Source organism: Oncorhynchus clarkii, chromosome 1 (assembly GCF_045791955.1).
Source record: "Oncorhynchus clarkii lewisi isolate Uvic-CL-2024 chromosome 1, UVic_Ocla_1.0, whole genome shotgun sequence".
NCBI lineage: Eukaryota > Metazoa > Chordata > Actinopteri > Salmoniformes > Salmonidae > Oncorhynchus > Oncorhynchus clarkii.
The window spans coordinates 35,949,178-35,972,849 of record NC_092147.1 but is presented as its reverse complement, the minus strand read 5'-3'; the positions used below and the strand labels follow the sequence as shown (position 1 = coordinate 35,972,849).

General features: G+C 44.2%; 1 protein-coding gene across 2 annotated transcripts in view; it reads right to left on the bottom strand.

The window, feature by feature from the left end:
• LOC139406632 (excitatory amino acid transporter 2-like) overlaps window positions 1-23,672 on the bottom strand; it is a 41,174-nt gene that overhangs the window by 4,682 nt on the left and 12,820 nt on the right. For both annotated transcript variants that reach the window (XM_071149464.1, XM_071149473.1), the window contains exons 2-8: window positions 10,663-10,802; window positions 2,317-2,469; window positions 1,786-2,036; window positions 1,440-1,590; window positions 1,015-1,141; window positions 593-826; window positions 209-403 (exon numbers count right to left, since the gene is read on the bottom strand). In XM_071149464.1, coding sequence (XP_071005565.1) covers window positions 209-403; window positions 593-826; window positions 1,015-1,141; window positions 1,440-1,590; window positions 1,786-2,036; window positions 2,317-2,469; window positions 10,663-10,792 — 1,241 coding nt within the window. In that variant the 5' untranslated portion in view covers window positions 10,793-10,802. The remainder of the gene's footprint in view (window positions 1-208; window positions 404-592; window positions 827-1,014; window positions 1,142-1,439; window positions 1,591-1,785; window positions 2,037-2,316; window positions 2,470-10,662; window positions 10,803-23,672) is intronic.

Genomic DNA, 23,672 nt, shown 5'->3' with positions numbered 1-23,672 from the left:
GACTTAGGATATTGGGACTGGCATCACAGATTGTCTGCTCAGTTCCTGCATGATCCATTAACACATAACTATGTATGCTAAATGTACGTGTCTTTGAATAATAGTGTCCGCTAAATGTAATGTCATGTTTATGTCATTACTTACATTAAGAAGGTAGGCAGTGAAACTCCCACCCTGATCAGAAAATATGTTCAATGGCAGTCCCTACCTGACAGTGACGATCTGACCAGCATCCAGGTAGATGTTGTTCATCTGGGCGATAAAGATGGCTGCCACGGCCTCGTAGAGGGCGGTTCCGTCCATGTTAATGGTAGCGCCGACAGGGAGCACGAAACGGGTGACTCTCTTATCGATGCCCAAGTTTTCCTCTAGGCAACGGAAGGTGACAGGCAGTGTACCAGCACTGACAGAGACAAACACAGGTACAGTAGGAGAGAGTAATGCTGCTGCATACAGTATATTCCACAACATTCAGCACAGATATGACAGATTTGACAGATTTAATACTTTTCTATATAAGGTTATCTGTACATTTACAGTGACAGCAGTTAGATAGCGTAAATAGTGAGGCATCCATGTTTGTGGCCCTTGCCTGGAGGCTGTCCCCAAGGCAGTGATCCAGGCCTGGAAGATGCCCATGAAGAAGGTGTAGGGGTTTTTCCTGACAATGGCAAAGTAGATGGCAGGCAGGAAGATGGCTCCGTGGATGATCAAGCCCACAATCACGGTCACCATGTACATCCCCAGCTGCCTAGCAACCACCTCCAGGTCATCAATGGAGATGATCTTTCCACAGATCAGGCAGCAGATACCGAACGGAGAGTACCTAGTGGCAGAGGAGAGGTTTAACAATGTATACATTCTGATGAGAAAGATGTATCCATCTCAGTCAACGTCTACAATATATGCCAGATTATCAAATGTAGATGTACAAACACTCCTAAAGTGGACGCACATCTCTATGACTAGCATAAGTTCATACAGAATGTGCTTGAAAGGCTAAAGCTCTTTTACCACATGATCATGATAACCAGGTTCATAACAATCTCGTTGAGGATGTTGAAGAACTCCAGCATGAGCTTGGCCCTCTCTCCCATCTTCCCCATGCAGATGCCGAAGGCAATGAAGAAGCCAATCACTCCTGCATCACACAATCAGGAGAGAGAATCACAGCTGGGAATGAGTAGAGTAAATGGGCTCACAGAGAGATATGGAGAGAGAGGATCCTAGTGAATGGAGAATCTATTTTTAGGACGAAGAATAAAAATATGACACAGTTAGTGAGGCAGAATGGGTTGCACTCCGTTGAGGTGTGATATGATGCGATGCACTGGTTTATTCTCAGACAAAGAGGTAAAGACAATTTAAAAGTGCTGTTTCTTTCAGTTGGGCGGTTGTAGAAACAATTGCGACCTGGTCCAAAAGAGAAGCCGCCATACCTAACACGTTCATGCCACTCTTGAACTGGAGGGACTTCTTGATGATGAACTCAGGCTCCTTGGTGGCGTTGGACAGGAGGCCCTCCAAGGTGGTGGTGGCATTGATGTCTTCCTCAATCACCTTCTCCACCTTCTTAGTAACCGTTTGGATCTGAGGTTGGACAAGAGAAGACAGACAAGTCTTTAATATCTTACATCTCAATCCATCTTAACTTTTGGTAACTAGGGTTAAGGACGCAAAGATAAAATGTGTTCTTCATATAACTGAATCGTTCTGGGAGTGCCTCACCCAGGCCATTATTGACTCGCCTGGTTAAATATTTCTGGGTGTTTTAGTGTACTGTACCTGTTGGAAGCAGGCCTGCACCAGGTTCTCAGGGAACAGGTTCCTGATGAGGTCAAAGAAGGCATCCAGGCTGGACACATCATCGTGCTTTTGGCCATCTCCCAGCTGCTCCTTCATCTTGGGGTTTCCAGGGTGTATGGCCAGCACTAGGATGACTCCCAGCACTGCAGCAATCACCGTGGTGGACATGTAGTAGACCATTGCCCTGGTGCCCAGGCGACCGCTAGACTTGGCATCTAGCCCTGCCAGACCTGCAGCCAAAACAAGCATTTTTAGGCCTTGCATTTTTCCTCTATTGGATCTAATATGTGTTGATATAGAAGTGTGAAATAAGTGTACTAAGTTACTTTGAAGTGCTAATAGTGAAAGACGATGATTGATACTGTGGCAATTAATAAATAATAAACTGTATTTAAAAAAAAAGAAATGTTTTATATCGGCAATCAAATATCGGTCTATAGTTACTGTATATATTAGGAGAAACAGCAGTTCTCTCTCTTCTGTTGAACCCATGACTCTACCATACTGTACCTGTGATTAAGCTGGAGATGATGAGAGGCAGGATCAACATCTTCAGCATCCTCATCAGAATGTCTCCAGGGAACGCAATCACCATGACGATGTCTGGGTGGATGGGAGAGGCATAACGAAGCAGCATCCCAGACACAGCCCCCAGAATCACACCTGGAGAACGAGAGGGGGAAGAGGGGGTCAGTTGCTATGAAGAGGTGTGAAAAAAATGCTGTGTCTGGGAATGAGAGAAACACCATAAGACGAGAGGGGAACCAATGCTAAAGAGAGACCAGAGACAGAGCAGTTCAGAGTGAGAGAGCAGTGGCGAGAAGGTCCTGTGCCACAGTGTTCATAACAAACATAGAGCATGGAAGGCAATAGGTCCCTAACTCAGAGGCCAGACAAGGAGTTGAGAGCAGGTGGGATTGGAAAGTGACCCTAGAGTGGTCTGTCTGGTTACTTTGTGAGAAGGTCTGGGATAACATGGGGACTTTTTCCATTTAGAAAACGTTTTGTGATTCTGTGCGGAGAGAGAAATAACAAGAATGATTTCCAAATGGGTCTTGCTTATGATAAAAAGAAGAAGAAGATTGACAGTGTCACGACTTCCAACGAAGTGGCGTTCGGCGATCTACGGTACCAGCTTTCTAGCCATAGCCGCTCCATTTTTCATATATCCATTTGTCTTGTCTGGTTTTCATGCACACCTGGTTTTCATTTCCCCAATCAATCTACTTGTATTTAACCCACTGTTTCCCATCATGTTTTGTGTGTAATTGTTTTCATGTCATACAATTTTCTTTCTGACTTTATTTACTTTATTGTTCCGTGTTTTTGAGCGCATTTGTTTTGTTGTGCTCCCGTTTTGGGATTTAAACAAAGTGCGCTTTATTTATCATACTCTGCACCTGACTTCGCCTTTAGACACACCTTGACAGACAGATCATAACAATATTTCATTTCCATAGGTCTGCCTTAAATCACTGCTTCTTGTTGCATATTAATTCATCAGTCTGGAACTGGTTATGAGTGGATGTGGATTACATGCCATGTATAGGGGCCATTGGGTAGTGGTGGATGGGGGACATAAAACAGTCTCAGTGTGAAAGAGGTTGATTTAGTCTGATCAAGGATTAAGAGGAGATCAATTTGAAGGGAGAGGAGCTTCAGACAGAGATAGGTTCCTACAGTGCTTGGAGGAGCATCTATATTCCCTCTGGAGATGGCAGATTCTCTAGGAAACAGTCAGTTAGCATCAGGGTTGGATAGTAACTCTTACTATACTCCAGTATATGGAGGTCTATAACCAAGGGGAATTCTGAGGGAAAAAATGACACTCTCCTCTGATCCTATCCTGGCCGTGACTTTAAAACGATGTGCCCTAAACCCCACCTGACCTCAAATGCTTCCCATAGCTCAACCTTGATTAACATCCCTAACCCACTCTCCAAATCCCATCTACATGTACACCACCGTTCAAAAGATGGGGTCACTTAGAAATGTCCTTGTTTTCCATGAAAACATACATGAAATTAGTTACAAAATGAAAAGGAAATATAGTCAAGACGTTGACAAGGTTATATAATGATTTTTAATTGAAATAATAATTGTCCTTCAAACTTTGCTTTTGTAACGGCTGTTGGAAGGAGAAGGTGTGGACCAAAGCGCAGCGTGGGAAGTGTTTGTGATTATTTATTTAAAAAACTGAACACTGAGACAAAATAACTAAATGTAACAACACGAAACAGTTCTGTCTGGTGAAGACACAAAAACAGAAAACAACTACACACAAGACACAGGTGGGAAAAGGCTACCTAATTATGGTTCTCAATCAGAGACAACGAAAGACAGCTGCCTCTGATTGAGAACCACACCCGGCCAAACACACAGAAATAGAAAACATAGAACACATAAACATAGAATGCCCACCCCAACTCACACCCTGACCAAACCAAAATAGAGACATGAAAAGGATCTCTAAGGTCAGGGCGTGACAGCTTTTGTCAAAGAATCGTACATTTGTAACAATTACAGCCTTGCAGACCTTTTGCATTCTAGTTGTGAATTTGTTGAGGTAATCAGAAGCACCTCCCACAAGTTGGATTGGCTTGACACTACTTATGTAGCATATGGTCAAGCTGCTCCCACAGCTCAATAGGGTTGAGATCCGTTTACTGTGCTGGCCACTCCATTATAGACATATTACCAGCTGACTGCTTCTTCCCTAAATAGTTCTTGCATAGTTTGGAGCTGTGCTTTGGGTTGTATTGTCTTGTTGTAGGAGGAAATTGGCTCCAATTAAGCTCTGTCAAAAGGGTATGGCATGGCATTGCAAAATGGAGTGAAAGCATTCCTTCTTCAAGATCCCTTTTACCCTGTACAAATCTCCCACTTTACCACCACTAAAGCACCCCCAGACCATCACATTGCCTCCACCATGCTTGACAGATGGCGTCAAGCACTCCTCCAGCATCTTTTAATTTTTCTGTGTCTCATGAATGTTCTTCTTTGTGATCCGAACACCTCAAACTTAGATTTGTCTGTCCATAACACTTTTTTCCAATAATACTCTGTCCAGTGTCTGTGTTTTTTTGTCTATCCTAATATTTTATTCTTATTGGCCAGTCTGAGATATGGCGTAACCTTTGCAACTCTGCCTAGAAGGCCAGCATCCCGGAGTTGCCTCTTCACTGTTTATTTATTTATTTTTATTTCACCTTTATTTAACTTCTTGAGAATACTTGACACGCAGACGTCCCAAGTATGCCCCTGGAAATGCAAATGCGCTACGCTAAATGCTAAATGTACTCGTTACAACTCAATCTTTGATCAAAATTCACAAGCAGGGTATTGAATTAAAGCTACACTCGTTGTGAACCTAGCCAGCAAGTCAGATTTTTAAAATGCTTTTCGGCGAAAGCATCAGAAGCTATTATCTGATAGCATGCACCCCCCAAAATGCCAGCTCGACACGTAAACAACAGATTGTGCGATAGCCGGCGCTACCCAAAACGCAGAAATAAAATATAAAACATTCATTACCTTAGACGAGCTTCTTTCTTGGCACTCCTATATGCCCCATAAACATCACTATTGGGTCTTTTTTTCGTTTAAATCGGTCCATATATACCCAAAATAGCTTTGTATGGAAGTTGTGTCATTCAGAAAAAATCATCGTTTTTAAACGCTGCGTAATTTTTTAAAATTAAAAAAGTCGACGATAAACTTTCACAAAATACTTCGAAATCCTTTTGTAATCCAACTTTAGGTATTAGTAAACGTTTATAATCTATCAAAATGATTACAGGGCGATGTCTCTTCAATAGGTCTTCACTTCAAAAACAATGCCGTCTGATCTCTCCCTCAACTGCATCCGGGTGAAGACTGGGAAAATGGAGGTCAGACAGAAGGATTTTCCAACAATTAATTCAATTGAAAATTAGGACAATGGCGCCATCGTGCGGAATTTGTATGAATTGCAGGCAGATTCCCATTAAATTCTGTTCTCTTTTAACAACTGGTGGAAGTGACTTATGGAAATTATTTTTTGCTTTCAGAGAGCAGTTTTTCTTGCGTTTTTCAATGAAACACACGATCTGTTATAGTCACAGCCGTGATTTAACCAGTTTTATAAACTTCAGAGTGTTTTCTATCCACACATACTAATCATATGCATATACTATATTCCTGGCATGAGTAGCAGGACGCTGAAAAGTTGCGCGATTTTTAACAGAATTTTCAAAAAAGGAGGGGGTAGAAGTAAGAGGTTTTAACCAGGTAGGCAAGTTGAGAACAAGTTCTCATTGACAATTGCGACCTGGCCACGATAAAGTAAAGCAGTTCGACACATACAACGACACATGGAGTTACACATGGAGTAAAACAAACATACAGTCAATAATACAGTATAAACAAGTCTATATATACAATGTGAGCAAATGAGGTGAGATAAGGGAGGTAAAGGCAAAAAAAGGCCATGTTGGCAAAGTAAATACAATATAGCAAGTAAAACACTGGAATTGTAGATTTGCAGTGGAAGAATGTGCAAAGTAGAAATAATGGGGTGCAAAGGAGCAAAATAAATCAATTAAATAAATAAATAAATACCGTAGGGAAAGAGGTAGTTGTTTGGGCTAAATTATAGGTGGGCTATGTACAGGTGCAGTAATCTGTGAGCTGCTCTGACAGTTGATGCTTAAAGCTAGTGAGGGAGATAAGTGTTTCCAGTTTCAGAGATTTTTGTAGTTCGTTCCAGTCATTGGCAGCAGAGAACTGGAAGGAGAGGCGGCCAAAGAAAGAATTGGTTTTGGGGGTGACCAGAGAGATATACCTGCTGGAGCAGGTGCTACAGGTGGGTGATGCTATGGTGACCAGCGAGCTGAGATAAGGGGGGACTTTACCTAGCAGGGTCTTGTAGATGACATGGAGCCAGTGGGTTTGGCGAGGAGTATGAAGCGAGGGCCAGCCAACGAGAGCGTACAGGTCGCAATGGTGGGTAGTATATTGGGCTTTGGTGACAAAACGGATTGCACTGTGATAGACTGCATCCAATTCGTCGAGTAGGGTATTGGAGGCTATTTTGTAAATGACATCGCCGAAGTCGAGGATTGGTAGGATGCAGAACGCCATAGGATGTTTTTGCATTGGTTAAGGGCAGTCAGGTCTGGGGAGAACCAAGGGCTATATCTGTTCCTGGTTCTACATTTCTTGAATGGGGCATGCTTATTTAAGATGGTTAAGAAGGCATTAAAAAAAGAACAGGCATCCTCTACTGATGGGATGAGATCAATATCCTTCCAGGATACCCTGGCAAGGTCGATTAGAAAGGCCTGCTCGCTGAAGTGTTTCAGGGAGCGTTTGACAGTGATGAGTGGAGGTCGTTTGACCTCTGACCCATTATGGATATAGGCAATGAGGCAGTGATCGCTGAGATCTTGGTTGAAGACAGCAGAGGTGTATTTAGAGGGCAAGTTGGTTAGGATGATATCTATGAGGGTGCCCGTGTTTAAGGCTTTGGGGAGGTACCTGGTAGGTTCATTGATAATTTGTGTGAGATTGAGGGCATCAAGCTTAGATTGTAGGATGGCTGAGGTGTTAAGCATGTTCCAGTTTAGGTCGCCTAGCAGCACGAGCTCTGATAGATGGGGGGCAATCAGTTCACATATGGTGTCCAGAGCACAGCTGGGGGCAGAGGGTGGTCTATAGCAGGCGGAAACGGTGAGAGACTTGTTTTTAGAGAGGTGGATTTTAAAAGTAGAAGTTCAAATTGTTTGGGTACAGACCTGGATAGTAGGACAGAACTCTGCAGGCTATCTTTGCAGTAGATTGCAACACCGCCCCCTTTGGCAGTTCTATCTTGTCTGAAAATGTTGTAGTTTGGGATGAAAATTTCAGAATTTTTGGTGGTCTTCCTAAGCCAGGATTCACACACAGCTAGAACATCTGGGTTGTCAGAGTGTGCTAAAGCAGTGAATAAAACAAACTTAGGGAGGAGGCTTCTAATGTTAACATGCATGAAACCAAGGCTATTACGGTTACAGAAGTCATCAAAAGAGAGCGCCTGGGGAATAGGAGTGGAGCTAGGCACTGCAGGGCCTGGATTCACCTCTACATCGCCAGAGGAACAGAGGAGGAGTAGGATAAGGGTACGGCTAAAAGCAATAAGAATTGGTCGTCTAGAACGTCTGGAACAAAGAGTAAAAGGAGGTTTCTGGGGACAATAAAATAGCTTCAAGGTATAATGTACAGACAAAGGTATGGTAGGATGTGAATACAGTGGAGGTAAACCTAGGTATTGACTTATGATGAGAGAGATATTGTCTCTAGAAACATCATTGAAACCAGGAGATGTCACGCATGTGTGGGTGGTGGAACTAATAGGTTGGATAAGGTATAGTGAGCAGGCCTAGGGGCTCTACGGTGAAATAAGCCAATAAACACTAACCAGAACATCAATGGACAAGGCATATTGACATTAAGGAGAGGCATGCTTAGTCGAGTGATCAAAAGGGTCCAGTGAGTAGTGAGGTTGATTGGGGTCACGGCGATTCAGACAGCTAGCCGGGCCATCGGTAGCAAGCTAGCATAGGATGGAGGTCTGTTTTTAGCCACCTCGTGCACCTCGTTTCCGTCGGTAGGATTAGTGGGGTTCCGTGTGGTAGAGGGGATCAATCCAATTCGCAAAAAAAACAATAGATATAGTTATAGAGGCCCAAGAAAAAAAAGAAGAAAAAATATATTTTTTAAATTGTCCGATAGGTCTATTCAGATAGCAGCCAATAAGACAGCTAACGTTTAGCGGACCGCAGATGGGCATTCAGGTATTGTCGCGATGGAGGAGCCAGCCGGATAAATCCCTCGGGTAGATAACGTTGGTTGTCCAGTTGTGAAGGCCCAATGGGGCTCCGCGTTGGCAGTAAAACGGGTCCGTATAGGTGATTATAGCCCAGGAGTGACTGATGGAACTCTTCAGCTGGCTAGCTCCGAAATAATTGATAATTGCTCCGAAATCGACGTAAGCCGATAGTCACACGGATAGCAGCTAGCTAGCTGCGAGATCCAGGTATAAATGTCCAGAGTTAGCGGTTGAAATCCGGGGACATGGAGAGAAAAATAGGTCCGGTATGTTCCGGCCGCGCCGTACAAAACTGGCGATAGATTTTCGAGCTAAAGGATACCTGATGACCACAAACCGTGGTTAGCTGAATACTAACAATTAGCCAGTAAAGAAGCTAACTAGCTTCTGATTAGCTTCTGGTTAGCTTCAGGCTAGCTTCTGGCTAGCTTCTGGATTAGTTTCTGGCTAGCTTCTATGGAGGATTACAGATTTGAGGTAAATAATACGTTCTTTTTTTTAAATATAAATTGGTGAGGCGGGTTGCAGGAGAGTGTTTTGATGAGTTTATGGAAAATAAAAAATGTATATAAAAATGTATGCAAGGAAAGTTGTAAATATATATATATATACGGGACACGACAAGACGAGGACAAAAGACGTCTGACTGCTATGCCATCTTGGTGACAAATAGAACTGTTGACGTAGAGACTGGTGTTTTTGCGGGTACTATTTCATGAAGCTGCCAGTTGAGGACTTGTGAGGCGTCTGTTTCTCAAACTAGACACTCTAATGTACTTGTCCTCTTGCTCAGTTGTGCACCAGTGCCTCCCATTCCTCTTTCTATTCTGGTTAGAGCCAGTTGCACTGTTCTGTCAAGGGAGTAATACACAGCGTTGTACGAGATCTTCAGTTTCTTGGCCATTTCTCGCATGGAACAGCCTTCATTTCTCAGAACAAGAATAGACTGACGAGTTTCAGAAGAAAGTCATTTGTTTCTGGCCATTTTGAGCCTGTAATCGAACACAGAAATGCTTATGCTCCAGATACTCAACTAGTCTAAAGAAATACAGTTTTTTTGCTTCTTTAATCAGGACAACAGTTTTCAGCAGTGCTAACATAATTGCAAAAGGGTTTTCTAATGATCAAATAGCCTTTTAAAATGATACATTTGGATTAGCTAACACAATGTTCCATTAGAACATAGGAGTGATGGTTGCTGTGCGCATTTTTAGATATTCCATAAAAAAATGGCCGTTTCCAGCTACAACATTAGCAACCCTCACTGTATTTCTGATCAATGTTATGTTATTTTAATGGACAAAAATATAGTTTATTTCAAAAACAAGGACATTTCTAAGTGACCCCAAACTTGTCAACGGTAGTGTATCTTAAACTACCCCCCAACACCCCAAACTCTCCAGCCATGTTCTTCCACTCCCAACCCCTCCTACCCCTATTCTCCAGAGAGCTGGCATCTGAGTGCTCCTGCCCCCTGTAGCTGTGTCTGCACACTGGCCCTGTGGTCAGTCTCTGTTCCTGTCCCTGGCTCTGTCTCCCTCTGTCCTGCTCAGGCCAGACAAAACTAGGCCCAGACCCCAAACTACCCCCCTAGTAGGCAGCACTTTCTCTGCTACTAGATCCCTGCCAAATATCACAGGCCCTGGGAGGCTGTTTCACAACACAGTCTGCAATACAAACCTTTTAAGCTCACTGATATCTGTAAGCTGGTTTAGATTCAAGCACAGCTTCAGAAACGTAACATCACCCCGTTGATGCTGTACACCTGCTGGATGAGGAAGGCACTTGTTTTCCTGTGCATGGAGCATCCTACACCTCTAACCCTCTCTGTGATCGCTAATGATCAATGGGAGCCGCTATGAGAGTGTTCTGCCAAGTGGTCTGTGATGTACATATTACACATGCTCACACACACAGGAAAGAAGGTTGGGAGAAAGGAAGGAGGGGAAAGAGATAAAGAGAGATATTGTGATATTGTGCTTGGTAAAACAGCTGATGATTGTACTGACCGAGTACAGTGAGCGTGAGCAGCAGGTTCTTGAAAAGAGAAGAGAAGCAGCTGATACACTTGTTCCTGGGCCTGGCCTCGATGGGCTCCAGGTGACTTTCGTGCATCCTCACCTCCACTTGCTTAGGCATGATGCTGGCACTGTGTCAGAGAGAAAGAGGGAGACAGAGAGAGAAAGAGAGAGCCAGAGAGAGAGAGAAAGTTATTTAATCATGCATAATCTGCATTTGACAGGCCCCCAGTTTGATACATCAGTCACATGTCTGGCGAAATTATAGATGTACATCACATGATCATAAGGCATGTCCTTGTGACTATCCTCATATTGTGAGCGTGAGGAAGGAGGTTAGATTGGGTCTTCACAGTAAAATAGATGAACCATCCCCAATCCAACTCAGCCTTTGTTTTGGATGTTCAGGGTTGAATAACCTGCCTATCGATTGGTCCAGCGTATCACCTACTGTACATGTGTAACGGATGTGAAACGGCTAGCGTAGTTAGCGGTGGTGCGCGCTAAATAGCGTTTCAATTGGTGACGTCACTTGCTCTGAGACCTTGAAGTAGTGGTTCCCCTTGCTCTGCAAGGGCCGCGGCTTTTGTGGAGCGATGGGTAACGATGCTTCGAGGGTGACTGTTGTTGATGTGTGCAGAGGGTCCCTGGTTCGCGCCCGGGTATGGGCGAGGGGACGGTATAAAGTTATACTGTTACACATGCAACCCTATTTTTACAGTGATAAAATGGCCATGTCATAAAATCAAATGCGCTGTATACAAACATCATAGAAACAATGACGGGTTTATATCATCACTCTTGATGACGGGATCACCCTTCACTCTTCTTCAATAGTCTCTAAGGAGCTATGAAATGAACCCCTACTTTCAGTGTGAAGAAAAAGACGCAACCAAAATCAGCCAGTGAAACACCAACTTGAGAACAATCTCTCCAGCGTGGTCCCCGCTTAGTTAATGGGAGTGGGACTTTAACCATGGACTGATTTCAGCTGAAGTATCCAGTAGCCCAGAGGACAACACAGGTTCCCCTAGGGGTGGGCCACGGTCCCTCTCTGAGCCTTCACTGAGAGAAGTAGAGGAAGAGAGAGTGATGGAGGGAGGAAGGGAAAGAGGGGATGTAGAGAGGTGGAGGAGGCAGTCTATAACAAGGCCTATTGGAGATGATGGGGAATGGTACAAGAGTAACAGACAGACTGACTGACAGTTTGAACTTATCTGGACAAGATATCTCTCTTCCTTTCTTTTTCTCACATGTTCCTTCTACCTTCTCTACCTCTTATTTTCTCAATTTCTCCATTATCGTATGTCCGGAAGTTCCACTCAGTATGGCTGGCCTACAGGAACTGAAATAAGGCTTTTGACCAGTAATTATCTGTCTGTAATAATGGTATGGGAACAATAATGCATTTTATTTTGTGAAGTGGTTTCTTGCATCAAACAACAACATTTTCAGTCACATCCTTGTCTGAAGCACAAGTGGATAAACAGGTTAGTGTCCAGCCATGCATGTTTTTTTTCAAATGTCTCATGGAATGTAGGCCTACATTGAGCACCAAACATTGGCTGCTACTGTAGGCTGAATGACACAACAGCTATTTCCAAGTTAAAAGGTTATGGGATGCATTTTCTCCATTGTTTCTGGTGGTAGGCCACTCTGGTAGGCCTACGTTATCATCAAATAGCCACTGTCTGAAACTGTACGACCTCAGTGTTCACAGTAAACGTATTTCACAAAGTTCAAGTTCGTGCTCAGCAGACCTGAAATTTGCTCAGTGCTGGAAAAATGTTGGGCGTCAACTAGACTTTTAAAGTAGCTTTACAAATTGAAGTGTTTGCTCATTAGAGCAGTCTAAATAAGAGACCATTTGTGTTAATTGCAGAAATGAGAGGAGGGACAGCTGTGGCTGTCATACAACACTCACACAAGTGTGAAGGAAGATGACGATGACATGTTGGGAAGGAGAGGGAATGGTTTACTAGAGAGACGGACACATCTTTGTTTCTCAATTCATACATCTCTATTATGTCATTTACAATCCACTGTCCATGCAATGTGTTTGAAAAACATCTTTAGAATTTCACTTTAAAACATCAGTCAATTATCTCACAGAGATGATTGTTTAATTTGTTAGTCACCATGCGCACACTGACCCTATTCATGAAGCATGACAGTTAATAGATTACAGAGAAGGACGAAGAGGAAATAAACTGAATCAGTGATTCTGAACTTTGACTGTACCCCTGGGGGTAGCAGTACCACAGTTACAAATACACAGAGGGTGTCCCAGTCTCCTCAATAGACCTCTGTTGCTCACATCCTTACCCTCATGACAATAATGGCTAAACGGAATTGAGAGACTTCCACCTAGTCATCATTCATCAAGTCTTTTTTTTTTACAGTGGTAGAGCGAAACACGTACAGAACACAGTTAGAGAGCAACGTAGCTAAGATTCTGTATTTTGTTTTGGGGAGAAGCCAAAGTATTGACACATTTTTTTAAACAACCTTATAGGTTCAGTGTTGCACAATGGGACACCATTCATTGGACACACAGGCAAACACACATACACACACAACCACACATGCTGAGGAGAAGATGTAAAAAAAGGGGTTCTCAGCCTCTATAACGATGTGTCTAAGCCTTGGCTATAGGATAGAACAGCTGGCCTGTTCCTAGGCACACAGACGGAGCGAAGACTCCCACTTATTCACTTCCTATTTCATACGTGTGAAAAGCAGAAAGGACATGTAAACACTATGCACAGGCACACAACAGTCATCATCACACTATCATCGCAGCTGTTATTATTGCTTTGGGTTGTCGGAGGAGAAGCCATATTAATTAGAAGGAAACGTAATACAAAACAATCAGTTTGTAGTATGGAGAGATCTACTGCATGACTGCTGTTAATTGAATCCTTTTCCCTCTCTTGTCATTATAGTTAGACCGAGGGCGAGGGGGGAGTGGGGAGGGTTGTGACATTATGATTAACTATGAATGGCACTCGCATTAGTTCTCCTGTCACAGTACTAGCCGATACAAGATCTGTCCAGACAAGAGCCTTCCGATTCAACAGAATAACTAGCAAATTAGAGCAAGCCACTAATGCATTCTCCTGCATTAGTGGCAATTTCATTTTTCGGCTGAAAACACCCAGTCTATATCACATATCCATATTTTTTGGCACATCTATCTTCAAGTTTGTATCATCAGATCAGATAGGATAAGAAAATGCCATTCCAGTATATGACAGTATATGCCACATACGATATGTGTGCATTGTCACACATACTATACATTAGTCCTGTATTACATAGTACAGCATAGCTTATTGTAATGTTACTACTGTACTTTGTATCAAGCTACAATGTTTATACACACCACATATTTATTTATATACTGGATTCTTGACATAGCTCACTCCAATATATCTACGGCTGTACACATCATTCTTTGTATTTCTTGTGTAAATGAATCCTGTGTACATACGTATTGATTTCATTTTGATTACTGTTACAGTGCCATTTGAGATTTGAATTGGATTCGTCACGACCTTCTTGATTATTATTCTTGTTTTTATATTTGTATTATTTGTGTACTTGTTTGACATTTTACTACATTGTTAGGAGCTAGTAACATTTTGCTGCACCCGCTAAAACATCTGCTAAACTGTGTATGCAACCAATAAACCTTGATTTGATTTGACTTAATCATGGAAAGATCATTGGGTTCCCTAATATCACAAAAGGTAGGTGCACTTCTCACTAGGCCACCAAAGGCTTGATGCACACTAGGTGAGAACTGAGAGGTGACATGGGGATAGTAGAAAACCTGAACATCCATTTTCTGTTTCTGTTTAGTTCCTCTGTAATGAAATTGATTTCAAATCACCATGGCCAGACATGCCATCTGTGATCATATCACTTTATGCCTAATGCCATGTGAACACACCTTCAGGCCTATAGTCTCTTTCTAGGCACAGACGGTACCTTCACATTGTGCATAGTGATTTAAAACACTACGTCACAGGTCTGATCTTCCCATGCAAAAAGATTTCTCTTGGTTTCCTGGCTTGACTTTTTTCCCACTTAGCATCAACTGTTATGACAATAACCCTGTCTGTGAGTATAAGCTGCCTGTAGAAAATGCACTAGACACGTTCAAACATCTCCATGTTCCAAAAGCGCAGATTTTCTCTGCTCATTAGCGACACCAGCAGACCACAGATGCCCTTCCATCAATCAACAATAGGATCACTGTGCCAGAGATTAAAAGAGATGAGCAGAGTATTGCAGGAATGCACTTACTTCAACTCTGGTGCGGTCGAGGTAAGTGCTGTGTACATTGACCAAAGTTAGATAATCTTCAGCCTCAGGCTAGGCTCTATAGAAGGAGTCAGACAGCCAATAGAAAGACAAGGTGGAATCCCTGCTGCTTCATCAGACACTGTCATATGTATGTCAGAAGATATAACACCCCAGCACATTAACCTGAGGGCTACGACTGGATCTTCCCAAAAACTCAGCTACAGTTCACAGTAGGCCAGCAACTCCTCTTTAGCATCCAGCAAGACAAGACATTCCAGCCACACTGACCAGAGCTGCCCAGTCAGTCCTGATGTCTGTCACTACCATTGAAGTGGACCAGACTAGTGTCCAAAGGATGCACATTCTAACACACAGATTCACACACACACACCATACAGATGGCTAGAGGGAGGAGTCAACAGCCTAGTTTCAAAGAAAAAATATCTTAGGGGGTTCCTCAATCCATTCCCTACTGGATCTTCCTAGCCAGGAAGCACTCTCTAATCTGGGCTTCATAACCTCTGGATGGTCCTAGCCAGGAAGCACTCTCTAATCTGGGCTTCATAACCTCTGGATGGTCCTAGCCAGGAAGCACTCTCTAATCTATACTTCACCCAGCATCCCCGATACTGGTTCAGGGTGAAATGTTGCATCAGAAAACCTCTGGTTCCTGGTAATGTGGAGGTCACAAGTGGTTAACTTTATGCATGGATATCGGGGTCAATACACAACATAGAGGGATTAAGTCCCATCACCACAGTTCCTGATCAGGAATCCTAATCCTATATATCATGTATTTATGTATATATCATATGTCAGTATGTTTCTAAAATATAATATAATAGTTGCCATGTACAGTACCAGTCAAACATTTTGACACACCTACTCATTCAAGCGTTTTTCTTTATTTGTCATCAAGGCAAAGGGTGGCTACTTTGAAGAATCTCAAATATAAAATGTCTTTTGATTTATTTAACTGTACAGTAGTGCGTAACTGACTGCAGGGAAGTCAGGCGGAGGAGAGCAGAAATAGGTAGCAAATGGAGCCCTTTATTGAGGCGAACAAAACACGGCACTCAGAAAACTAAACACACACGGGTTACAATAACCCGGCGCAAACCAGCCTGGAGTACACATACATTTACATATCACAATTCCACACACAGACATGGGGGGAACAGAGGGTTATATGCAACACGAGTAATGAGGGAATGAAACCAGGTGTGCGGGAAAACAAGACAAAACAAATGGAAAATGAAATGTGGATTGGCGATGGCTAGAAGACCGGTGACGTCGACCGCCGGACGCCGCCCGAACAAGGAGAGGGACCGACCTCTGCGGAAGTCGTGACATTAACACTTTTTGGGTTAGTAAATGATTCCACGTGATATTTCCTAGTTTTGTTGTCTTCACTATTATTCTACAATGTAGAAAATAATAAAATAAAGAAAAACCCTTGAATGAGTAGGTGTGTTCAAACTTTTGGCTGGTACTGTATGTGTCAGTAAGTACTGAATAGTAATCGTTTTTTTATTTTTGCCCTATATCAAGAACGCTATATCCATCCAATTGACATAAAAGCGGAATCAACATTTTCATACGTGACGAAGAAGTCATACATACATTTAGGTAACGTTATGACAATATCTAAAACAATCTCAATCTATGAAATAACAGATATCACTGCATTCAGACTGAAAGTTGAAATTTCCTCTCACAGACAAATTACCATCAGCCCAACAAAAGCCAGAGGAATGGCGTCACTGCCAACAGAGGTTGTGGCATGAGATATCACTCATCTCAAATTCCTTGACTTGTCATACTCTTTCAGACATTTCTAGCTCGGAGAGGAAAGAGACCATTTTGGGGAGGGGGATTCGCAGATACTGGGGTCACACCACCACCACCAAGCCAAAATTGGGGCCTATATGGGGTAGGGCAGAGGGAGGGAGGCAGCAATCCCTGCTCTTGGCTGGGACCATGTGAAGCTCTCCGCTTCCCCTCTCCTCCCTCTGAGGGGCTTTTGTCTCGCCTGCAAACAGTGGTGTTGGCCCCAAGTCGCCCGGCCAAGCGCTGAGTCCAAGCTGGCAGTGGCGAGAAAGGGAGAGATGGAGGGAGGCGGTATGGAGGGTAAGAGTGGTGGGAGGGGGGCAGTGGGCATGTCAAGAATGCCAGTCCCATTGAGGGCCGTTGATGTCATGCCTATGTCCACCGTGGGAGAGCAGAGAAGAGGAGTGGAGGGGGGTGAGGCGCCCTTTTCTCTCCCCCCTACCCCTCCCTCCACAGTTCTCTTTTTCCGGAATGAATGAATCTTTCAGGAGCGGCAGGCCATTGTGTCCCATAATCGAAGGCGTTTATCCCAATTTTATGCTGCTTTCCCGGGGCGAGGAGGTTCCCCGAGCTCTGGCTTTCAGAGGTCCGTTGTGGTGCAGTCAGCACCCAGAGGAGTTGTCATAGCAACGCACCGCGCACCAGAGAGAAAGGGAAGAGAGGAGGTTTGATGGCTGCTGTGCACACGCAGTCTCTTTCTCTCTGTCTCACACACACACATGCACACACGCACACACACACACACACACACACACACACAGACACACTTGATTGTCATTTCAACTAAAGAAAGTAAGACCTCAAGGAACAGTGTGTAAAAAAAACATCAAATACACCCAGACACTATGGCAACAGCTTTAAAACCACAGCAGCTTAACTAGGCTTTTCCCACACCACCTCGCTCACATACCAAAGAACTATCCCAATTAAAATCAGCACAATACAGTACAACAGTACTCCACACAGGACAATGCACTGACATTTCTGTATAGCACATAAGGCAAGGCACTGGTGTGAATCTAGCTACATTGTGACTCCAGAGTTTTTGCATTCGAACACTTGTCTTGAAACTCTCCAGTGTGCTGGTTATAATGTGTGTGGTGCCAGAGTTGGAGGGCCAGGGAGATGTAAATGACCTGCAGTTTCCCAGTGGGCTCTGAGGGGCCCCATGCCCGTTCTCGTGACTGTAGCATCACAATGTGGCTGTGAGGTAGAGATAGCTGGAGGTGGGCCAGGCAGGCCCCGGATATCTGTTGACCCCTTTGGGGCCTCCCAGCCACTTCCCATGCAGTGGGAGATGGGATCACACACTAGCCTGGATGGCTGTGAAAGATGATGCTTAAATTAACCTCTTAGCAAACACGTAAGGTTATGCCATGCGTAAAAAGAAGGAGATACATTCTTCAAAGTGAAGGAAAGGGGAAAGTTGTTAGCAAGTCTTCATTACTTATTCCACGAGGGTGGATAGGGTGAATGGATTCCAAGACATGTAGATGGTTGGACATGTATAGACACTGTCACTGTTGAGGAAACAACTGAATGGTTGTGCCAGAGGTGCTCAGAGAGATCTGATAACTATGTGGTGTAGAGAATATCTGATATTGCCTACATAATGGTCTCCAGTTGCCAATCAGACCAAATTGCACACTCGGCTGCTGAACATTTCTCCCTGTTTGTGCCCCCCGGCCTCTTCATATTAACAGAGCCAGAGCGGGACTGTGTGTGTGTGTGTGTGTGTGTGTGTGTGTGTGTGTGTGTGTGTGTGTGTGTGTGTGTGTGTGTGTGTGTGTGTGTGTGTGTGTGTGTGCGTGTCACTAGCAACCTGGCTCGGGGTCGATGTTGGTCAAGCTGTTCTACTGCACTGGACCAAGAGGACTGTCCACTTTAGCCCCTCAGAGGGAGAAAAGGGGAAGCAGAGAGCTTCACAAGATCCCAGCCAAGAACAGGGATGGCTGCTTACCCCTCTCCCTCCCCCTCTTCTCTCCCCCCTGCAGGCATGGTGTGACCCCTGTACCCATATTCCCCTTTCCCCCTCCCTCCTTCATGCCAAGGCCACACACACACACACACACACTATTTAGAGAAAACATATCACCCTCATTGTAATTATCCTGGATCTGCACACATGGGATGCCACTTCAACATTGAGTTATTTCAGTCAATATGGCTCTTTCAGGTCATGTGACATGGCCTGTGAAATGTGATATGTCCTGTAAAAAAGCTTTGCCATGGCACTTCCATTTTTTAATGAGAAAGAGAGAGAGAGCTGGCAGAGCTGGCTGAATCCGATTCATCTGTGCCATATTAATAGAGTGAGTAAGAAAAACAAAGACAGTGATTAAGGGTGAGTAAGAGTGAATGAGTTAGTGAGGGGATGAGTGAGCGAGAGGGAGAGTAAATAAATTAGTGAATGAAGGAATCTCTCAGTTTTTCTCTCTGTCCCTCTCCTCCTCTATTCTTGTATCCCTTTTCCTATTCGCTCCCTCCAACTGCTATTCAGTCTCTCTCCACCTCTTACTCTCTCTCCTATGCTCCCCCCTGATTTCTCTCTTTCTCTCTCTTCCATACTCATAGATCGTAATAAACAATACATTCTCTCAATTTCCATCTCTCACGCTTCTCTCCCTTACAGTCTTTTATGGTCTGATGCTGCTGTCAGCTTGTGGTTTTGTTGGCTCTCACAAAGACACCCCAGGGATTTGCTTTCTGGGCTGTCCATCTCCCTCCACCTCTCCCCCAACCACCCCTCACTTCCTCACCTTTCTCCATCTCTTCCCAGACATCCCTCCACCTCTCCACCTCCCTCCACCTCTCTCCATCTCTCCCCAACTCCCTCCCTTGGGTGAAAATGCTGCAGAATGAAAGGCCAGCAGCGAATCTAGGAGATTTCCCTCATCGCACTTTCCTTTTCTCCCTCTCCATCTATCCCTCGTTCCCTCCTCCTAATCAGAGAGGGGCTATGTTCCTACGCTAGAGCGTCTCTCCACCTCTATTCTCGCCTCTCTCTGTCCTCTCGTTTCTCTACTTTTCTCCATCCCTGCATTCACGCTTGCATGTGGCAGTGCTGCTATCATTAGTGCTGGCGCATCTGTTTAACAGAGCTGGCTGTACAGCACAGAAGAGAGGAGCGCAGCTTTTGATGGCTTCAGTCCGATCCCCACAGGAGCTCATTAAATCCGGAAGGCAGGCCCACCACACCCCCTCCTACACCGCTACACTGCACTGATCTATTCGAATGAGAGGGTGGGAGGGAGGGAGCGAAGAGGGGGTGGAGGGAGCAAAGGAGGGAGGGATAGATAGATAGATGGATGGAGGAAGAGAGGGGGCAGGAGATAGAGATGGGAGGAGGAGGAGAAAATGAGGGAAGGTGTGGGTGTTGGAAGAGGGAGGGAGACAAAGAAAGGGGGTGAGAAAGAGAGAGAGTAAGCGATAATGGAAAGAGAGTGAAGGGAAAAATGGGAGTGGATGGTTCAAGTGTAACATAGAGAGGCCAGATTAAAGCAACCAATTGAAGTGGAGATGGAGTATGTACTGTAAGTGTATTTGTATCTGAGAGGGATCCAGTCTGAGGGTTACAGGAGAGGCTGACATCTGTGTTAGAAGGCTCACCCTGTGAAATTAGATTTTGTTTCATACATCACTAGGGCCACACTCTCAAATACATGTGTGCAGATACACATGTATATACATACACACACACACACACACGCACACACACACACGCACACACACACACGCACACACATACATACACACACACACACACACACACACACACACACACACACACACACACACACACACACACACACACACACACACACACACACACACACACACACACACACACACACACACACACACACACACACACACAGCCAGTAAGAGGACTAGGGAGGATGAATGTGCTTTTACTAATTAAAAACTCCAGTCTGAGGACAACCCTTCAGACGCAGCATAGCTCTCCTCTCCTCTCCTCACCCCACGGTATCGTTCTACAGTGTTCCAAAAGGGGTTTTCAGCTGTTAGGAGAGTCACACTCTTAGAAAACAAGGTGCTATATATAACCTAAAAGGGTTATTTTGCTGTCCCCACAGGAGAACCCTTTGAACAACCCTTTTGGGTTCCAGATAAAACTATTTGGGGTTCCATGTAAAACCCTCTGTAGAAAGGGTTCTACATGGAACCCAAAAGGGTTCTACCTGGAACCAAAAGGGTTTTACCTGCAACCAAAAAGGGTTCTTCAAAGGGTTCTCCTATGGGGACAGCTGAAGAACCCTCTAAGGTTCTATATACTGTAGCACCTTTGTTTCTAAGAGTGTGACTCTCCTTTCTTGTATTCACACCACCCCAGACAGACAGCATTCCTCCACACTGACATACAGACACACGTAAGTGCAGGCACACCCATAGACAGGCACATTACACCATATACTGGCAGCCCTATATGCTAATACCTAGTACACAGTCAATACATCCAGCTCCATGCTGAACTGTTCATATCACAGAAGGTTGGTGGCACCTTAATTGGGGAGGATGGCTCGTAATAATGGCTGGAGGGTATAAGTGGAATGGTTTTAGGATATCCATGTGTTTGATGCCATTCCATTCGCTCCGTTCCAACCATTATTATGAGCCGTCTTCCCCTCAGCAGCCTCCTGAGGTTCATATACACGCTTGACAATAACCCAGAGACATCCAGTGATATCCACTATACACGCAATGTCTATACAAACCTTATATGGAATGTGCTTCATTAGTGCAGACAGTCTCTGTCATCTACCAGCTGCTCTGTATCCAAAGACTCTATTATAGATTCCTCAAGACACAACATATCATACTGCTACCGTTACTCTAGAGATACATACCTACAGAAGCACTATATGGCATCTATCGACAATAAAAATGTAAAGCTCACTAAACAGCAAGTACCACAGTAGTTGTACAACACTATATGGAAAGAGTGCACTGAACATTCATACTGTTCTGTGACATACTTAAATCCTTGGTAAATACGTGGGAACTCTAATAGAACCAGGCTAATAGATGTTGACAGTGAGGGCATCAAGTATTCATTTTGTATTTTGTCTCTCTAATTGTGACACTGAGTCTGTGTTGGATAATACATTTAAACCAGGATGCAGATCAATACCAGCTAGCACCGTGGGGAGGGAGGGAGAGGAGCAAGGGAGAGGAGGGAGGGAGAGGAGGGAGGGAGAGGAGGGAGAGGATGGAGGGAGAGGAGCGAGGGACGGGAGGGAGAGGAGGGAGGGAGAGGATGGAGAGGAGGGAGGGAGAGGAGCGAGGGAGAGGAGGGAGGGAGAGGAGGGAGAGAGAGGAGGGCTGGTATCAGGGATGCAGGAGAGTGTGACAGAGTTGTCAGTGAAGTAGGAAGATTTTGCTCAGAAGACTCATCTCCTCTCTTTCTTCCTTCCTTTCTCATTCTCTAATCTATACATCTCTTTATTCAATGTATTTTATCTGCATCTCTGTAATAAGCACTAGTTATGCTGCTGATCATTGCCTTGCTTGTGCTGATGTGTCTGAACAAATAGCCCTGGGTAAGAAATACATTTCTTAGCCAAGATCCTGTTGCCAAAAAATCTGGAACACTGGACTGGATTCTGAGCAAACAAGTGCAGAGCATACTAATAAACCTATTGCATTGATGGGAAAAAGTCTAGCTGGACCAGATCAGCTTTCCTAATGACTAGCCTAGCACTGTGACTTCCACTCAATTCAAACAAACGTTGGGGACATACAGTACATAACTCAACAACAATTTATATACCAAATGTCTTTTGAAGTAGGACCCTAGGGCTTGCAGGTAAGCACAATTTGCTTGGCATTTAAAAGCCTGTGCTTTATGACTACTTTTTTTCAGTGCATACTTTGGCACGCCAAGTTTGCTGTCCTTTCAGAACCACGTTGAGCGGGACGACCGCCTGCTGTTCTTTCAGAACCCCATCCGACTCTGGCTGCACAAAACCTTCAGTGAAAACAGAGGAGTTTTACATGAAAAACAATGATGGCAAACACCATACAGAATTTTATAGCGTACAGTAGGCACTAGGCCCGAAGACTCACTGTATAGGAATAGGCATATCATCTACAGTCTACTGGCATATTGAATGTGTTGTTGTGATGGAGACTGGGTAGCCTATTGCCGCCTGCTGAACATGTGAAATGCCCTTGGGGGCTGGTCCCCGGTTCATTGTTTTTCTTTCCACGTCATGATTCGCTGCATGTTTTGTCAAACTGTGTAGATATTTCTACAGCCTCACGCAGTTATGGAATGCTGTTGAGAGAGAGGGAGGGAGGGAACTCTGGGGGTGGACAGCTTTTTCTCTCTCATTTATGTCAACTAGCCTACTACCAGTGGGAGTCCATCATAATTACTTACATTTACCAACATGTATTTCTCCCATCAAGTGTCTAATACTCACACATGTAATCCCCAAATGCACGCCCAGGAAATCCTCTAAGGGTGTGGTATATCCTTGAATCGAGGTCTGAGCCACAAAACTAAAATTCCCCCAAATACCCCAGCCTAAGAATCCCCTTTTGTGTGATTCCCTGCGCTGTTCTCTCAACTTCCACACTCTCAGTGAATTAAAGACAGCAACCTTCTATGGAAAGTTTGAGTTGTTCTGCAACAAAACAGTGTGTAATTGATTTCTAACAACATCTATGACATCTGAATCAGAAAGACCCTAGTGATTTCCCGCCGACGAGTTGGTCTTGGCTCTTCATTCACCATCATTACGGGCCTGCTTGTGCGTTCAACACAACTACACTTATCTCACAGTGTTAGTTCGGTGTTTTTAATAACACAGACAGATATATTAGTAAAGGCCCAA